The 18,767-nt window shown below is 42.8% G+C and overlaps 1 protein-coding gene across 4 annotated transcripts in view; it reads left to right on the forward strand.

Moving 5' to 3' along the window:
* STXBP5 (syntaxin binding protein 5) overlaps nt 1-18,767 on the forward strand; it is a 468,111-nt gene that overhangs the window by 381,904 nt on the left and 67,440 nt on the right. For all 4 annotated transcript variants that reach the window (XM_072140931.1, XM_072140932.1, XM_072140933.1 and 1 more), the window contains one exon: nt 6,364-6,429. In XM_072140931.1, the coding sequence (XP_071997032.1) occupies nt 6,364-6,429 (66 nt within the window). The remainder of the gene's footprint in view (nt 1-6,363; nt 6,430-18,767) is intronic.

Genomic DNA, 18,767 nt, shown 5'->3' on the forward strand with positions numbered 1-18,767 from the left:
GGATGGTGCCGCACATGGGGGAGGGGGGGGGCTTATGTATGACATGTGGGGGACGTATGTACGGCCAAAAGCTTGTGGCCATATATATACATCCCCCCTATCGTGTGAATACAGTATTGTGTGTGTAATTGTACATTGTGAACCTTATTAGAATTTCAGGCTGTCTCGGCTCGTTTCTGTCCTCCTCTAATAGCTGCAGCAAACTTCTCTCGGATCACCACTTGTAGAAGTGTAATGCGACGTAGTCCGGCTCTTGCTGACGTCATCAATGGGCGGACGCAGCAAGTGCTGGACCCGTGTATTGAACTGTTACTGTCAGTGGTGTGTGGGGCGTGCCAGACGAGTGATGACATCTGCACATGCGCGCATATATTCAGTTTGGAACGCACGTCCATAATGGCTTGCGTTCCAGCTGAATAGCGCTGCAGATTACATAGTGCGGCTTCTCAGCACCTAAAGCCATCGGAAATGAGGTTTTTCCGATGGCTTTAGGCGACCCCTGTGATTTGGTCGTTCGACCCCCGCTGGGGTCGCGACCCACAGGTTGAGAACCGCTGATTTAAAGAGACGCAAATTTAGAATACAAAAAATGGGGCTGAGCTTTAAGCTATAAACTGGCTGTGTCCTTAAGGGGTTCATCTCTCCCAGTCTATTTACAAGCACCGATAATGATCAGACAAATTATAACTGGTTGCATTTTCCAGGCAACCACAAGTGTGGACATTCACTGTGTCTAGTGTGCGGCGGTATTGTCACAAGCAATACATAGGGTGCACAATAAATTCTCTCAAAACATGTATTAGAAAACATTTATCAGACATTAAAAATACTAATTCGACAAACATACATGCTGCATCAAAACATTCTAGGGAAATACACCAAGGAAATGTGAGCTTCTTTACATGAAAGGGAATAGAAAAGGTAAAAAGACCAATTGGGGGGGGGGGATCATATAGATTTTTTTTATAATGAATAGAGAAACATCCTGGATGTTTGTGCTAAAAACTACCCAACAATACGGTATGAATCTGAGACGAGAGTTGATTTTGTGTTATTACTAAATTTCATTGGTGAGATGGTAGAGTAAATTATGAAGAACAAGTAAATCGTTGGTTTGTAACAGGAGAACAATAACGATCATGGCATTTGTTTATTTTTATAACCATGGTGTTAAATTGTTGCCTCTAGCATTCTATAGTAGGAAAGAGGCAGCATACATATGCTAAAAACTTAACAATAATTGGAAAAAGAAGTCAAACCAGTTGCCTAGAAATGACGGTGCAAAGAGAGAAGGGAAGGAATGGGGGTCCGATATTCCTTATGGTCAAAATAGTCTAAAGGTTTTTCCCCTCTGCATCCATGTCTTTCAGGAATAAAATGTCAAAATCGATGTGAAAGCACATCCAAGTAAACAGTACCTTAGATCCGATAATAGATGAGGTGGAAAGGTACGGTCATCGAGGTCTCTATGTACCCTTTGCTCTGCGGCGTTCTCGAGAGTCCCGTAGTTCCACTTACAGTGTGTAGCGGGCGACTGTGTAGACTTCTTCTACCTCCGACTGGGAGCTCAGTCACAGCACTTTTGGTTCCGCCTTGATCCGCAATCATACGTGTGGAAAGAGATACGAGACAATAGTGCAGCACAGCTTCTATTTGAAAAAGGTATTTTTAATGTTATACTCACAAAAAATCGTTAAAAACAGGCCTTAAAAGTAATATATGATGCACGTTCGGCGTTGTCTATCCGACTCCAGTTTCGCAAATAGCGGCTTCTTCCGGGGCTGGCCGCCGTGCATATGTTGTGATTTTTTATAGTCACCTATACAACGCGCTAAATTTAGAAAGGTGGAACATATATTGCTGTATGCTCTATATAATAAATAGATAACATCTGCAAGATGTATTGTTAAAGTGTCGGTGCAGAATACATTAATATAGTGATACAAAAATCCAAATAAAAAACATGATAAAAGACTATATAAAAAGCATATAATGTCTGAGAGACCGTAATTATGTTAATGAATAATTAAAGAAAACACTTAATTTCAAAATCGGCATTTAAGCCATGTGGTAATAGTGTTTTTAACTGGAAAATCCAGAAGGATTTCTCCTCTCCTCTCCAATGGGGAGATATGTGTTCTATGGCCATGAATGAAATACCTTTAGGGTTTTTTATCATCGAATTCCTTTTTTTAATATTTCTAAGATGCTCTCCTATTCGGGTTTTCAGTTTCCTTCTGAATCTAACATCAAACTATTCAAATCAGCATTTGAGAACTCTGTTAACCTTTTAATACTTTCTCTGGAAGCAAACAAATATGGATTGAAAAATTTTAGATGGACACATTCAGAAGGAATTTGAGGTAAATATACATCCCAAAATTATTGCCCTGCTTCTTCCGAGTACGGCAATAAAAGACATGTGGATGTCAACTGCTGTTTCGTCGCACAGCGATGTCCAGAATTAGTGCTTTTGGATTTTTGGCGGCCAATTTGGCTACAAATGTTTTGTGGTGCCACAGTGTTCTTAAAGAGCCCCTGAAGTAACAGTACAACCCCCAAAGATGTCACCATTTAGGAAACTACACACCTATTAGAATTTATCTGGGCTTGTGGTGAACATTTTAACCCCCAACATCCTGGTGAAAATCTAATGCAAAGTAAATGGTGCATAGCAAAAATTGCATTTTTATCTCAAAAATTGCATTTTAGTGCCCAATATATTGTGCCCAATTCATGTCTCTTTAGACAAACACCCCAAAAATCACTCTGCGGGTTTTCCCTAGTACGACAATACCACAAATGTGCCAATAATTCACAAGCTGGGCAGAGCTGAGAACGAAAAGAACAAAATTTTGCTTTTAGAGTTCAGTTATCACACGTTTTGGAGTTGGAGTGCCATGTCCTGTTCGCAGAGCCCGTGAGGTACCAGTGCAATAGAAACAACTGAAAAAATACACCATTTTGGAAACTAGACACCTCAAAGAATTTATCTGGGGATGTGGTGAGCATTTTAACCCCCACCATGCTGGTCTAAATCTAATGACTATAAAAGACCCCTGGGGGACATTTTCACCTTTTTTTTTATTTTACTCCATTTTATTTATTTCTTTTGCTTTTACAAGTTTTCCCCTGTAACTGTAAGTGCCTCAGTTACAGGGTAAATGACCACCTGTCACTGGGGACTCGTCTCACAGCTGTATTGAGTCTAATTAGACCCAGTAGCTCTGATTAACCCCTTTAGACCCGGTGGTCACGCGAACACCGAGTCTATGGAGCTGGCGCCTGCAGCGGCTCAGCTCCTCTATACATTCAGCATGATGCCTGAGGAGCGGAGAAGGGAGAAGCGGTAACGAACCGCATCTCCCTTCTCCCTAGGGTCTCTGGGTGCCTCTGATTCTGGTCCTGCTCCTGCGAATAGCGCAGGGGAGCAGCAGAAAACTGAAGCGACGTCTAAAGATTTTAATTTTAACTTTAGGCGTCAGCGGGTGGTCGTAAACGAGTTAAAATTAGGGGTCTCGGCTTATGCTCGAGTATATACAGTAGTTGCCAAGGAGAATGGTTTATAGAGGCCCCATTACGTATGCTGTATGTTTAAGGCTTAATATTTTAGTATTTTTATGAATGCTGAATTTGAGATCAGACACAAAACATACGTCATATTACAGCAACTTTAATGTCATGTACTGTCATGGGGGGGGGGGATTCTGCCGGTGTAATCGCATCTCTTTGTTATTTATGCACTTCTGAGGACGCATCCAAACAATACTAAGGATGTAGAAAGGTTAGCTGTTTAAAAAATTGGCAGACTGATGATTTGTCTCCATCCAGTTATGTGGCACTATTTAAACTGTGTCCGGACAAACTTTCTCAGGCTCAAAGTACATAAACAAGTTCAATACAGAACATTCTGACTTAAGACCATTACACTTGTCCACTCTACTGGCCAATTCCTGAAATATATGTATTTTTCCAGAGACTAGTCCAAATGTTTTAATAAAGAATCAATAAAGAGAATTCCATACATTTTAAACGTTTGTATTTAGGCAGCTGTTTTAAATGTTTATATAAAAAACATAAACCTTATTCTACCTAAAGTGAGTTTTTCCAAAAAGTGCAAGAAGGAGCAGCTTTCCCATAATTCTTCACACTACTTATTTTAATTTCGTCTTTTTCTGTTCTTTCATTATGTTTGTATGAAGATGACATTTATCTTTTGAAGTTTATTTTTTTTCATGTTCCTTGTACTGTTCTGGTCTGTCTTTTCCTTTTTTCATTGCTTCACCAAGGTGTGCTGTCTGTGGCTTCTTGCATGTGCGGCCTTTCTAGTTTATATTCTGAGTCTGTGAAAAAACTGCGCTCTTCTAACATATGTAAGTCATCGTCTTACAGTAAAGCACTAAAAACAATACTGTGTGTGTTACCTGAATAATATGGGTGTTCTACAATATTAATGTTTGATTTTTCCTTTTTCTAGTCTAATGTGTCCATAATAAAGTGTGTATGGTTCAGTGGTACACATGTGCCAACTGTACGCTTCTCTTTGTTAACTTATTGTATATACTCGAGTATAAGCCGACTTGAGTATAAGCCGATACCCCTAATTTTACGACCAAAAACTGGGAAAACCTATTGACTCGAGTATAAGCCGTGGGTGGGAAATGCATTGGTCACAGACCCCCCCAGTATATAGCCAGCCAGCCCCCTATAATATACAGCCTGCCCCCTGCAGTATACAGCCACCCCAGCGTGCCCCCAGTAGTATACAGCCACTCCAGCCTTCCCCGAGTAGTATACAGCCTTCCCCCAGTAGTATACAGCCACCCCAGCCTGCCTCAAGTAGTATACAGCGTGCCCCCAGTAGTATACAGCGTGCCCCCAGTAGTATACAGCGTGCCCCCAGTAGTATACAGCCACCCCAGCATGCCCCCAGTAGTATACAGCCACCCCAGCATGCCCCCAGTAGTATACAGCCACCCCAGCCTGCCCCCAGTAGTATACAGCCACCCCAGCCTGCCCCCAGTAGTATACAGCCACCCCAGCCTGCCCCCAGTAGTATACAGCCACCCCAGCATGCCACCAGTAGTATACAGCCACCCCAGCATGCCCCCAGTAGTATACATCCACCCCAGCCTGCCCCAGTAGTATACAGCCACCCCCGCCTGTCCCCAGTAGCATACAGCCTGCCCTCAGTATTATACAGCCTGCCTCCAGTAGTATACAGCGTGCCCCCAGTAGTATACAGCGTGCCCCCAGTAGTATACAGCCACCCCAGCGTACCCCGAGTAGTATACAGCCTTCCCCGAGTAGTATACAGCCTTCCCCGAGTAGTATACAGCCTTCCCCGAGTAGTATACAGCCTTCCCCGAGTAGTACACAGCCTTCCCCGAGTAGTATACAGCCTGCCCCCAGTAGTATACAGCCTGCCCCCAGTAGTATACAGCCTGCCCCCAGTAGTATACAGCCACCCCAGCCTGCCCCCAGTAGTATACAGCCACCCCAGCCTGCCCCCAGTAGTAAACAGCCACCCCAGCCTGCCCCCAGTAGTATACAGCCACCCCAGCCTGCCCCCCAGTAGCATACAGCCTGCCCCCCAGTAACATACAGCTTGCCTCCAGTAGTATACAGCCACCCCAGCCTGCCCCGAGTAGTATACAGCCTGCCACCAGTAGTATAAAGCCACCACAGCCTGCCCCCAGTAGTATACAGTCAGCCCAGAATTAAAACATTTTTGTGCTGAAAAACTCAGCTTATACACGAGTATATACGGTATATGAATTTTGTAGTGTAAAAGTTCACTTGTTTAAGCTAGAGAGACACTTTTTTATTTTTTTAAAATAACATATAATGTATGAGACACTTGTGTATGAGTGGCTTAATAGAAATGCATCTGTCCTTGGTGAGGGAGTCTATTTAACCTTTGCTTGTCATAGCTGCCCTAAGAAAAAACTAAGAACTTTCCCCTTGGCACATTTGAAGTCTGGCTGTCAGTTTGCCACATGCCATGGAGCACAGTCATCTTAGCACAAAATACAAAGTGACAATGTATCTTTCCTTTTGCGGGCGCTTACTCTGCTGCAGTCATCTTGTGTTATCACCAGAAGGACAGTTCTTTGACCTTTTGCATCTATTCCTATCTAGCACAGCTCTGAATGTGATATGTGAAATTTTCACAATATCACAGGCTAAATTTGTAATTTTATTTTTCGAGTGTTTTTTTTTCATTGTATTAAATCTTACATGCATATAAACATCTCCAGGAATTCAATAACGACATAATACTAAGGTATTAGGTGTAGATCTTTTTTAATGATTCAGATGATTTATAGGGCAAATCCTTAATTAATTTTTTTCATGTTACAGCTGGTCTATGTGACATAAGTGAGACTACCACAACCTCAGAAGATCGTTGCAAATCCCCCACCTCCGGTAAGGTGATTCTGTGAGCCTGATCTTATCTGCTTGGCTTTCTAATTTGTAATATAACAGTACTACTTATTATTCCCATTTGTTGTTTACAAGTGAACAAAATAACAACAGCATGTAAACTTTTGTTTAATACCTTATCTCTGCACCTGTTCTCCACCTTAATGACCAGGCCATTTTTTTGTCATTTTTGTCATTATAGTTGTATGGGGTGTTGTTTTTAAAAGTTTTTAATAGCACAATTTTGTCATATTGATAAACTTTTAATAACCCTTTCTATATAGTATATTTAAAAATGAGCATAAATCTGATGTTTTTTTTCTAATTTATTACATGATTTCCACTTAAACTCTTGTATAATGCACTGCACTACTTATGTAGTGCAGTGCATTATACTGTAGGTTGCTGACATTCTGTAGGTTACTGGCATTCTGTTAGGCTGTCACTCCCTGGCGTCCTTCGATAGACCCTGGGCTGCCATGTGACACCATTTGTATGCCACGATTGCATCTGTGCGGTGCTGATGGGGGTCCATTTTGACCACCGTGTCTAAGTAGTTTAATTGCAGCTTTTCCTATCCCAGGTATTAGTGTCAAGGATGCAGGGCCGGTGGAATGGTGGTGGGGTCCCTCCCCACAAATTTTTTTATTGCAGTAAATGTTGCATTTCCCCCAGTAATATATATATATATATATATATATATATATATATATATATATATATAGGCAGTTCCTGGGTTAAATACAAGGTAGGTTCCATAGGTTTGTACTTAAGTTGAATTTGTATGTAAACTATACTTTTTTTTTTGCCCCAGTGAAAATTGAAGTTTCATTTTTTTTTTTTGCTGTAATTGGAGCAGGGATTATCAATAAAGCTTCATTACAGTCAATTTACCATATTTTTCTGACTACAGGCAGTCCCCGGGTTACGTGCAAGATAGGGTCCGGAGGTTTGTTCTTAAGTTGAATTTGTATGTCGAAACTGTATATTTTATGTCCCCCACACAGCCCCACAGTAAGTAATGTGCCCCCACAGCCCCCCAGTAAGTAATGTGCCCCCACACAGCCCCCACAGTAGCTAATGTGCCCCCACACAGCCCCCCCAGTACCTAATGTGCCCCCACACAGCCCCCCCCCCTCAGTAGCTAATGTGCCCCCACACAGCCCCCTCAGTAGCTAATGTGCCCCCACACAGACGCTCCAGTAGCTAATGTGCCCCCACACAGACGCTCCAGTAGCTAATGTGCCCCCACACAGACCCTCCAGTAGCTAATGTGCCCCCACACAGCCCCCCCAGTAGCTAATGTGCCCCCACACAGCCCCTCCAGTAGCTAATGTGCCCCCACACAGCCCCCTCAGTAGCTAATGTGCCCCCACACAGCCCCCCCAGTAGGTAATGTGCCCCCACACAGCCCCCCCCAGTAGGTAATGTGCCCCCACACAGCCCCCCCCAGTAGGTAATGTGCCCCCACACAGCACCCACAGTAGCTAATGTGCCCCCACACAGCCCCCCACAGTAGCTAATGTGCCCCCACACAGCCCCCCACAGTAGCTAATGTGCCCCCACACAGCCCCCCCAGTAGCTAATGTGCCCCCACACAGCCGCCTCAGTAGCTAATGTGCCCCCACACAGACCCTCCAGTAGCTAATGTGCCCCCACACAGACCCTCCAGTAGCTAATGTGCCCCCACACAGACTCTCCAGTAGCTAATGTTCCCCCACACAGCCCCCCCCCAGTAGCTAATGTGCCCCACACAGCCCCCCCAGTAGGTAATGTGCCCCCACACAGCCCCCCCAGTAGCTAATGTGCCCCCACACAGCCCCCCCCAGTAGGTAATGTGCCCCCACACAGCCCCCCCCAGTAGGTAATGTGCCCCCACACAGCCCCCCCCAGTAGCTAATGTGCCCCCACACAGCCCCCCCAATAGCTAATGTGCCCCCACACAGCACCCACAGTAGCTAATGTGCCCCCACACAGCACCCACAGTAGCTAATGTGCCCCCACACAGCCCCCCAGTAGCTAATGTGCCCCCACACAGCCCCCCCAGTAGCTAATGTGCCCCCACACAGCCCCCCCAGTAGCTAATGTGCCCCCACACAGCCCCCCCAGTAGCTAATGTGCCCCCACACAGCCCCCCCAGTAGCTAATGTGCCCCCACACAGCCCCCCCAGTAGCTAATGTGCCCCCACACAGCCCCCGCAGTAGCTAATGTGCCCCCACACAGCCCCTCCAGTAGCTAATGTGCCCCCACACAGCCCCCCCAGTAGGTAATGTGCCCCCACACAGCCCCCCCAGTAGGTAATGTCCCCCACACAGCCCCCCCAGTAGCTAATGTGCCCCCACACAGCCCCCCCAGTAGCTAATGTGCCCCCACACAGCCCCCCCAGTAGCTAATGTGCCCCCACACAGCCCCCCCAGTAGGTAATGTCCCCCACACAGCACCCACAGTAGCTAATGTGCCCCCACACAGCCCCACTTATTTAATGATGCAGGTCTATGTGTTCACTGTGTGTTTCCCCGGCAGGTCATGTGACCATGACATCATCACAGGTCCTTCAGAGAATTATTCCTCCGGAGGCTGCAGCTCCTGCTGGGGAAAGCAGTGACTGCACTCCTTCTCATCACGATCTGTGGAGATCGTGATGAGAGAGAGGAGGATGCACAGGGGAGATCCGGGGCTCCAGCCAAAAGATCCGGGGCAAGAGCCCCGGATCTTTTGACCTAGAGACGCCCCTGCCTGAGACTGGTGAAGCTTTTTGAATGCTATACTATAGAGGTCAGAGGGGTCTGTCTGTAACTATGGCTTGTCTGTAAGTCGGGTGTCCTTAAGTAGAGGACCGCCTGTATAAGACGCACTGGACCATAAGACGCACCTAGGTTTTAGAGGAGGAAAAATGAGAAAAAATATTTTTTCCCCAAATACAGGCGGTCCCCTACTTAAGATCACCTGACTTACATACGACCCCTAGTTACAAACGGACCTCTGGATTTTGGTAATTTACTGTACTTTGGTCCTAGGCTACAATAAACAGCTGTAACAGTTATCAATGGTGCCTGTTATTAAGATTTATAGTTAATCCTGGTTCTTATGACAATCCAACATTTTTAAAATCCAATTGCCACAGAGACCAAAAAAATTTTGACTGGGGTTGCAATAATAAAGTATACGGTTCCGACTTACATACTAACTCAACTTAAGAACAAACCTACAGAACCTATCTTGTACGTAACCCGGGGACTGCCTGTAGTATGCTAAAATATTTAATAAAGTACCAGTAAAGTAACTGGACGGGACAGTGCAGCCATGTTACTCTTTGGAGAGGGGCAGGGACAAGCAGCGCTCAACCCCTCCTCCTCTCCCGGACACCACTGTCTATCTTTAGATAGAATTATGCTGGCATGTAGTCAGGGGGTCTCAAGAGGTACCAGAGCTGTATAGGTATGAGTATATGTGACAATGGTCACAAGAGCTTACAATCAATGAGGAGGAGGGGGACAAAGGAGGTGACGGCGCTTGTACAATGGTCACAAGAGCTTACAATCTATGAAGAGGAGGATACACAGGAGGTGACAGTGCTTGTACAATGGTCACAGGAGCTTACAATCTATGAGGAGGATGAGAGGACACAGGACTTGTACAATGGTCACAAGAGCTTACAATCTATGGGGAGGGGACACAGGAGGTGATAGTCCTTGTACAATGGCCTCAAGAGCTTACAATCTATGGGGAGGGGTCACAGGAGGTGACAATCCTTGTACAATGGCCACAAGAGCTTACAATCCATGGGGAGGGGACACAGGAGGTGACAGGCCTTGTACAATGGTCACAAGAGCTTACAATCTATGGGGAGAGGACACAGGAGGTGACAGTCCTTGTACAATGGCCACAAGAGCTTACAATCTATGGGGAGGGGACACAGGAGGTGACAGTCCTTGTATAATGGCCACAAGAGCTTACAATCCATGGGGAGGGGACACAGGAGGTGACAGTCCTTGTACAATGGTCACAGGAGCTTACAGTCTATGAGGAAGAGAGGACACAGGAGGTGACAGTGCTTGTACGATGGCCACAAGAGCTTGGTCTGTGGGGTAAGGCACCTTCACAAGACAGAAGCCTCTACATACCAGGCAACAAGGGGTTAAGAGTGAGAGCAGAGACCTGGGGGCAGGGAGCACTTATCACTTATCTGAAAAAAGTGTGTCTTATAGTCCAGAAAATACAGTACAGCTGATCATTGCAGTCTGGGACTATAGTAAAGCATTCAGAGAGCTTCTCTAGAGATCACAGTGGGCAGAGGGGTCTGTCTTTAGCTAGGGGTTGTCTGTTAGTCGAGTGTCCTTAAGTAGGGGACCGCCGATATACAGAAATTGTGATAAATATATTCAGCCTCCCTATAGTAACGATATCTAGCCCCCCTAAAATAAATATATAGCCCACTCAAATAACAAAATACATCTCGCTTATAATATATATGTTAAGAGCCCCCTGTAAAAGCTACTGCACCCACTGGCGGTGCAATGTGTGATGTCACTGTTCTGCCTTAAGTAGGGGACCGCCGATATACAGAAATTGTGATAAATATATTCAGCCTCCCTATAGTAACGATATCTAGCCCCCCTAAAATAAATATATAGCCCACTCAAATAACAAAATACATCTCGCTTATAATATATATGTTAAGAGCCCCCTGTAAAAGCTACTGCACCCACTGGCGGTGCAATGTGTGATGTCACTGTTCTGCCAGGCCTGCTTTTAAGGGCAAAGGGGTGTGAGCCCACCTATAATCCAGCCCTACGGGGCAGGGCTGTGATAACAGCCCATTGTTGGCAGCAGCAGAATGCTAGGTCCTGCAATCTTATTCTGATGCTGTGCTGTAAAAAGCATTGCATCGGAAGAAGTACTATCAATGACCGCAGGGTGATCATTAAGGGGTTAACAGTTCACAGCCATAAAATCTGGAGGAATAAATTTAGTTATTACTTACCGGGCTGAATACGTATGGGGAAAATTGCTGATAAGAATTAAAACTAATTTACATCAAGTTGAGTTGGGTTGTGTATTCTATTGTGTTAAAAATGAGATAAATGAACAACAATCGTGAATTCATTTAATGATGTATAGAAAAGTAATCAGCAACCAGCATACTTTATTATTTTACTAATTTGTATTAATTCATTAAATTATAAAAGGTTCCAAATCTGTATAATGTAAAGAAATGGTTTGAAATAGACATTATAATATTTTTTCCTATACCAGTCTTGATCTCCTCTGGTTTTCACTTCTAGCAACATTGCCTCTGTACTCTAGCAATAGTTTGATATCAGTTGGATATTAGTAGTATATCTTAGCTATACTATATGACCGTGATGGAGAACCTTTTAGAGCCTGGGTGCCCAAACTTCAACCAAAAGCCACTTATTTATTGCAAAGTGCCAGCACAGCAATTTAAGCAGTAATTTATTTCTCCTTGTTCTTTGACAACTTTCAACCGTTCAGCCTCCTAAAGACACCAACACACTTGAAAGGAGGAGGGCAAATTCGCCTATCATTGTAGAAAGATTCTGTAGGAAGATTCTTTGAGTCCTGTCTGGTGAACATCATGCTGGGGTGATGGCCTGGGTGCCCACAGAGAGGGCTCCGAGTGCCGCCTCTGGCCCCCGTGCCATAGGTTTGCCACCACTGCTATATGACATAAAGGTGTACTGTTGGCCTAGTTATATATTTAGCTCAGTTTAAAAATTAAAAATAGAATTCGGAGTAACTGAGACAGCCAATATGACTTCCTGGATGATTAAACACTACCTGCACACTAAGAACCTGTTGCAGGCATTTGAAGCCAGGAAATGTAAAACTTTGACTTTGGTTCACAAATTGCGGGGCAATTAGAGGGCTGGCTGGACACACCGAATACACACCTTTGTGGGACAATCCATGGTTGGCCAAATTTAAATCTCTAGAATCCTTTTGGGAAGGAATGGGACTTACTAAGCTCTCACAACTAGTAGACAATTCCCTTATAAAGACATTCCAGAAACTACAGGAAACTATCCCAGCTCATAGTCATTACTTTTTTTGGTATCTCCAACTGAAGCATGCCTTTGAAGTACAAACAAAATTGGGGCCTCTGATGTATTAAGGCAGGGGTTCCCAAACTTTTTACATAGGGGGCCGTTCATTGTCTCTCTCAGACCGTTGGAGTGCCGGATAAAAAGCGGTATATGTGACCGCATCTATAATACACTGCCCCCCCCCAATTAATTATTTAATATGCTGCACCCCCTTGTGAGCTATTTTATATATTGGCCCAATGAATTAATTAATCGGGTAATCGGGTCAATTATTATTAAATATGCTGCCCCCCCTATTAATTACTAGACTGTCCCTTAAAATTAATTATTTCCTATGCATCCCCTCCACCATTAATTATTTTCTATGCTGCCCCTCCACCATTAGTTATTTTATGTGCCCCCTACCCACCATTAGTTATTTGATGTGACCCCCCCACCATTAGTTATTTTATATGCCCCCCACCCACCATTAGTTATTTTATGTGCCCCCCCCCCCCGCACACCATTAGTTATTTTATGTGCCTCCCCAACCGGCCCCCCCATTAGTTATTTTATGTGAATTAGTTATTTTATGTGACTGGCAGTAGCACCCTGTCCGGACGGACAGAGGCCCCTGCCCGACTGCCGAAGTCCGTGGTCCAATGCGACGGGGGCCGCATAGAAACGTTCAGTGGGCCGCATGTGGCCCGAGGGCCGTAGTTTTGGGGACCCTTGTATTAAGGGGATCTCCTATTTCAGTATATAGCCAAGGAGGGTCACTCCTTGGGACTCATCTCACTATTATATCAGCTTCTATTGTGCAAATTCTTAGATGGCTTTCATAGTCCTGCTCGTACTAAGTGGAAAAGAGATGCTGGTCCTATGATTGACCCTAATGGCTTAACCGGAGGAAGAAAACACTATCACAATTATATATAGTCCATAGGGTGTATAGAACACCAAAGTTTTTGTATGATATTGGGGTGCACCCTAATGCAACATGCCCAAAGTGCTCTGAAGATACGGCGGATATGGCACATGTGCTATGGGCCTGCCCTGCTATACAAACTCTTTGGGCAGCCGTACTAGGCTAGATAGATAGAGCATAGTCAGTGTCAGTCCCTAGAAATGTAATTACATGTGTACTAGGATATAATGAGGAAATTGCCCTGGATCATGTGGGTAGGAAGGTTGCTATATATGGCTCGGAAATAAATTGCAGCAAGGTGGATTCAACCGACCTCCCCCACAAAAGTTTCTTCAAATGGTGGAGGTGATGCTAGTCAATGAAAGGGCTATATATAAGAAAAGGAAGACAGGATGTAAATTTGAAAAACCTCTGGGGCCCATGGTTGGTTACTGCAGGGACGGTCTCAGCTGAGCTGTTGAAAGGTTACTGCAAGCCAATATGGGTCAGTAGACAGGGTATTGTACTAACCTAATATGTGGTCAATGTTTACTTGACTGTAAATTGCAATGTTTATTGAATTTCTGTAAAAGACTTTCGTAGCCCTGCTTGACGACTTCATTGTATGTGGCATGCATGCTGGTTTTACCAGAACTGACCTGTAGCCTTGGCTGGGATGGGTGGGGTAAGGAGTATGTTTTTCTTTTTGTTTGTATGTTTATGTGAAAATTTGAAAAAGAATAATGAAATATGTGATCGGTGTACTAGAAAACTATCGAAAACACCATTATTGCCTCCACTGCTAACAACATATTTCACAATTAATAAACACTTCATTTCTACACAGGGTATCTCTACAAAACTCTCCATAGGACTCATTGAGTCCGCTCCAGACCATTTTAATGAGTCAAAGACAAAAATTGGCGACACACTGCTTTCTAAATGCAGCTTGCAACAGGAAAAAGAGTTCTTTCATCTTGAACTAAAGCAGACCCAAGTAAAACTCAGCTTTTCCAACTTTACAGATTGATTCCAGATGGAAATCTTTAATAAGTACACTTTAATATTATATCAGGATTGTGTTTCTAGCTGAAACGGAATAGAAAATATCCACCATCCAAGTTACTGTAGAAAATGTGATTTTTAAATATAGATCTCAATTCCCAACTGTGATTTTAAAGAGGACCTTTTACCACTACAAATTACAAATTAGCACACCTTTCCCTAGGGGCAGCAACACAGATTCTTTCTAGCCCCCACTGTTGAGGAGATATCATTCCAAGTATCTTACCATTGTAATTTGTGTTTGGTCAGAGAGGAGGGGCTGAAGGCTATGTTACACTAATCTTCTCTCATACTGTCCAATCAGTGGCAGGGAATGACAGATAAGCTACTATGAACACTAGTCACCTGTGATTTTTTTTTTCTATGTTAATCTAGATGCTATGTGAAGCCAAATTCCGCTAATATTCTGTTGACATTGCGTTTACATAATCACAATGTTAGAAAAGTTTTGTTGACGTTGCTTGTACATTCCATTTACATCGCAAACGAGTTGTGAAACATGATGTGAAGGCAGATACAATATACCGTATACTCTCATGTATAAGCCAAGTTTTTCAGCACAAAAAATGTGATGAAAAACCTCACCTCAGCTTATACACAAGTCAATAAAACATATAAACTTACACACTGAGACCCTCAATGATCAGCAAGGTAGACCCTATCCCATGGATAGGGCCTAATTGCCTTAGTGGGAAAACCCCTTTAACCCTTTACCGGTGCACATCGGGTGAAGGTACATGGAGAAAATACCAAAAAATAAAAAGTGTATAACTTTTAAAAGGGACAATGAAAATCTTTTCTGAATGGTGTGGCTTTCAATTAATGCCATAGCGTGTGCCCATACAGCATGTTGCCACCACATATTGGGTATTATTTTACTGGGGAGAAATTGGGTATCAAAATTTGTGGAGCGTATTTTATCCACTGAGTGTGTACATTTTTTTGAAGAATACATCCATTTAACCAAAAAAATTAAAGATGTCAAAATTGCACACAATTTTGTTTTAACCCCCATAAAACAGTTAACCCCTTCCCAACATTTGACGTAATAGTACTGCATCGCGGGAAGTGCGTTCCCGCAAAATGCAGTAGTATTACGTCATATATTATAGCCGACACCTGCCTCTAGGTGTTAACCCCTAACATGCCACGGTTGCGCTGACTTGGTATTGCATATTTGGTATCGCCGTGTCTGTAACAAACCGTACAATAACTCAGAAACATTATTGGGCCGGCTCGGTGAATGCCGTAAAAACAAAACACGAAAAATTTGCCCAAAATTTTACATTTTTTCATAAAATCTCTTCACAAAAATGTTCTAAAAAGTGATCAAAAAAAGTTATGTGCGTCAAAATGGTACCAATTGAAAGGACAACTCAACACGTAAAAAATAAGCCCTAAACTAGCTCTGTCAACCAAAAAATATTAAAGTTGCGTCTCCGAAAAGATGGCGATGCAAAAACAAATGAGATTTCCTCTATATTAGTTTTTTTCCAGTAATATTGTAAAAATAAATGAAAAACTATATAAATGAGGTATCACCGTAATCATAGTGATCTGTAGAATAAAGATAATATAATATTTTTAGTGTACAGTGTACGACCCCCAAAAAATACAAAAAGGAATGAAACCAAAATTGACAATTTTCTTTTCACCCATACATTCAAGAGTTAATACAATCTCATCAATAAGCTAATGACCCACTAAAATGAAGTATTTCTAAAGTGCATCTCATGTCGCAAAAAATAAGTCCTTATATGTCCAAATTGCCAAAAAAAATAGATTGTATAGCCAATAAAAAGTGACAATGCATAATCTGCTCTGAATGGCGCAGCTTCCCTTCGATGCCCTGGCGTGTGTATTGTTATACGCGGGAGGGATTGGGTATCAAATTTTATGGAGCGTTTTGGTATTTTATCCACTGAGAATTTGTACATTTTTTGAAAACACATAATTTAGCCCAAAAAAATTTACTTTACAAAATTGTATCCGGTTTTGTTTTAACCCCTGTAAAACAATTAAAGGGTTAACAAACTTCATAAAAGTTATTTTACACCCGTTGAGGGGTGTAGTTTCTATTATGGGGTAATTTGTGGGTTTTTTCTTTTATTTAGGCCTCTCAAAGTGACTTGAAACCAGAGCAGGTCCCTCAATAGCAGGATTTTGAGTTCTTTATGAAAATGTTCAAACGCCCTTAATATCCGATAAAAATAAGAGTATGCATAAAAAACCATGTCCACATAAAGTAGACATTCGGCGAATGTTAGTTATTAAGCTTTTTTGCTGTTATGACTATGTGTGGAAAAAGTAGGACATTTTGAAGTTCGAAAATTGCAAATTTTAACAAATTTTCACCAAATATCTGATTTTCTCATAAATAAATGCTAAACATACCACCAAAATTTTTCAACTAACATGAAGTACGATGTGTCACGAGAAAACAATTTTAAAATCACTTGGATATGTTAAAGCGTTTCAAAGTTATAACCATTTATAGTGACACAGGGCAGATTTGAAAAAATGGGCCGTGTCAGGAAGGTGAAAAGTGACTTCGGCGTTTAAGGGGTTAAAGGATTAACAAACTTCATAAAAGCTGTTTTACATAATTTATGGAGTTATACTACTACCTAGGCCTATCGAATTGACTTGAAATCTGAGCAGGTCCCTCAGAAGTATGATTTTGCGTTTTTATGAAAATGTGAACATTGGCACAGTTCTAAAGGATGCATAAAAAGCCAAGTCAACATAAAGCAGACATTTTGTAAATGTTTGTTTTCTAGTTATTTTGCTGTTTTTCCAAATTTTTGACAAATATTGTTTATTTTCATAAATAAACTCCAAACATAGCACCCAAATTTTTCAACTAACATGAAGTACAATCTCAAAATCCCCTTGGTAGTGAATCATGTCAGATGTAAATAAAATGGGCCTGGTCAGTGAAAAGTGGCTTCGGTGGCAAGGTGTTTTCATTTCCTGCCTCTTCAAGATGAAAAGACAAGCAAAGTTTGCTTGTACAAAGTATACTGGATATCAAGTTGGGTTACACTTCAGTGTGCAGTATGATCCATGCAGCAACTGTTATACATACAGTTTTCATGTGCTGATCAGTTTTACCTAATGATGAGTATTGGTCCATTTTAATGTTCGCTTATGATTTAGGTTTTAAAACCAACCAAAATATTTACTTTAATTGAGTATTGGTGGAGATGAGCAAATCTTTTTGTTGGTTTGTAGTTTGTGTGTGAATTTTTAATTTTATTTTCCTTAGGACGCATCTTTTAAAATGGTGGCTAGCTACTGATGTCATTCATCCCAGAGCTTAGGGGGGACAGGCACGGTAAAAGTAGAAAAAATGTGAAAAGTTTACAAAACCTAAATTAAAATTCTCTGTTTTAAAGGGTTAGAGGGGATTTATATACCTATTTCCAGGACATTTGCAGCGACCTTGTCTCGGACTAGTTTCAGACATGAACCTAACTGAACCGTTTGTGGTCTCAATGAACAAAAATAAATTACAGATGAGAAAAAAGAAGCTTTTGTGGAAAATAGAAGCTACGTACTCATACATTAAACATTTAATAATTTAAAAGCTCACTAAAGGCGTTCCCCAACTTAAGGACATCCGACTTACAGACGACCCCTAGTTAAAGATGGAACTCTCTGACCCGATTGCTCCTGATCACAAGGGTGCTTTGATAGCTTTCACCCCATACCAAACTTGGGGTGTCTAGGCCTAACATTAGGGGTGTTCTTCCATTGGCTGGGTTCCCCTGCAGCTAGGCGTTTGATACTCGGGCCATGGGTCTATCTAGATCCTATAATTGTCTCCTGTAACTGGGGACCCATGAATTATACCCAAGTTATGGACAGCTATGATATTTCTTTGCCTCTCATAGTGCTGACTCCAACTAACCTTTCTGACAGTTGTATACGTAATTAACATTTTCTCCTCTAGTCAGTCATAAATTTAACCCCTTAATGACCGCCCTATCGGGATTCTACGGCGCTCATTAAGGGTACTTATTCTGACGCAACGACTTTCTACGGCGGCGCGTCAGAAGAAGAATTAGGGACATCGGGTCAGTATAGTGCCGGTGTCGGGCTGTGATATCACAGCCCAGACCCGGCACTAACTACCGGGATCAGAAAAACTCAGATCCCGGTTGTTTAACCCCTTACCGGCCGTGGTCAAACATGACCACGGCGTGTAAGTGTCCCCACCATGGATCGGATCCCCCCGGTGTACTTACCTCAGCCCCAGGGTCCGGTGAGTGCCCTGAGGCTGTCGGCTTCTCTGCCCTCCGGGTTCCGCCTCCTGGCA

Source organism: Engystomops pustulosus, chromosome 3 (genome assembly GCF_040894005.1).
Source record: "Engystomops pustulosus chromosome 3, aEngPut4.maternal, whole genome shotgun sequence".
NCBI lineage: Eukaryota > Metazoa > Chordata > Amphibia > Anura > Leptodactylidae > Engystomops > Engystomops pustulosus.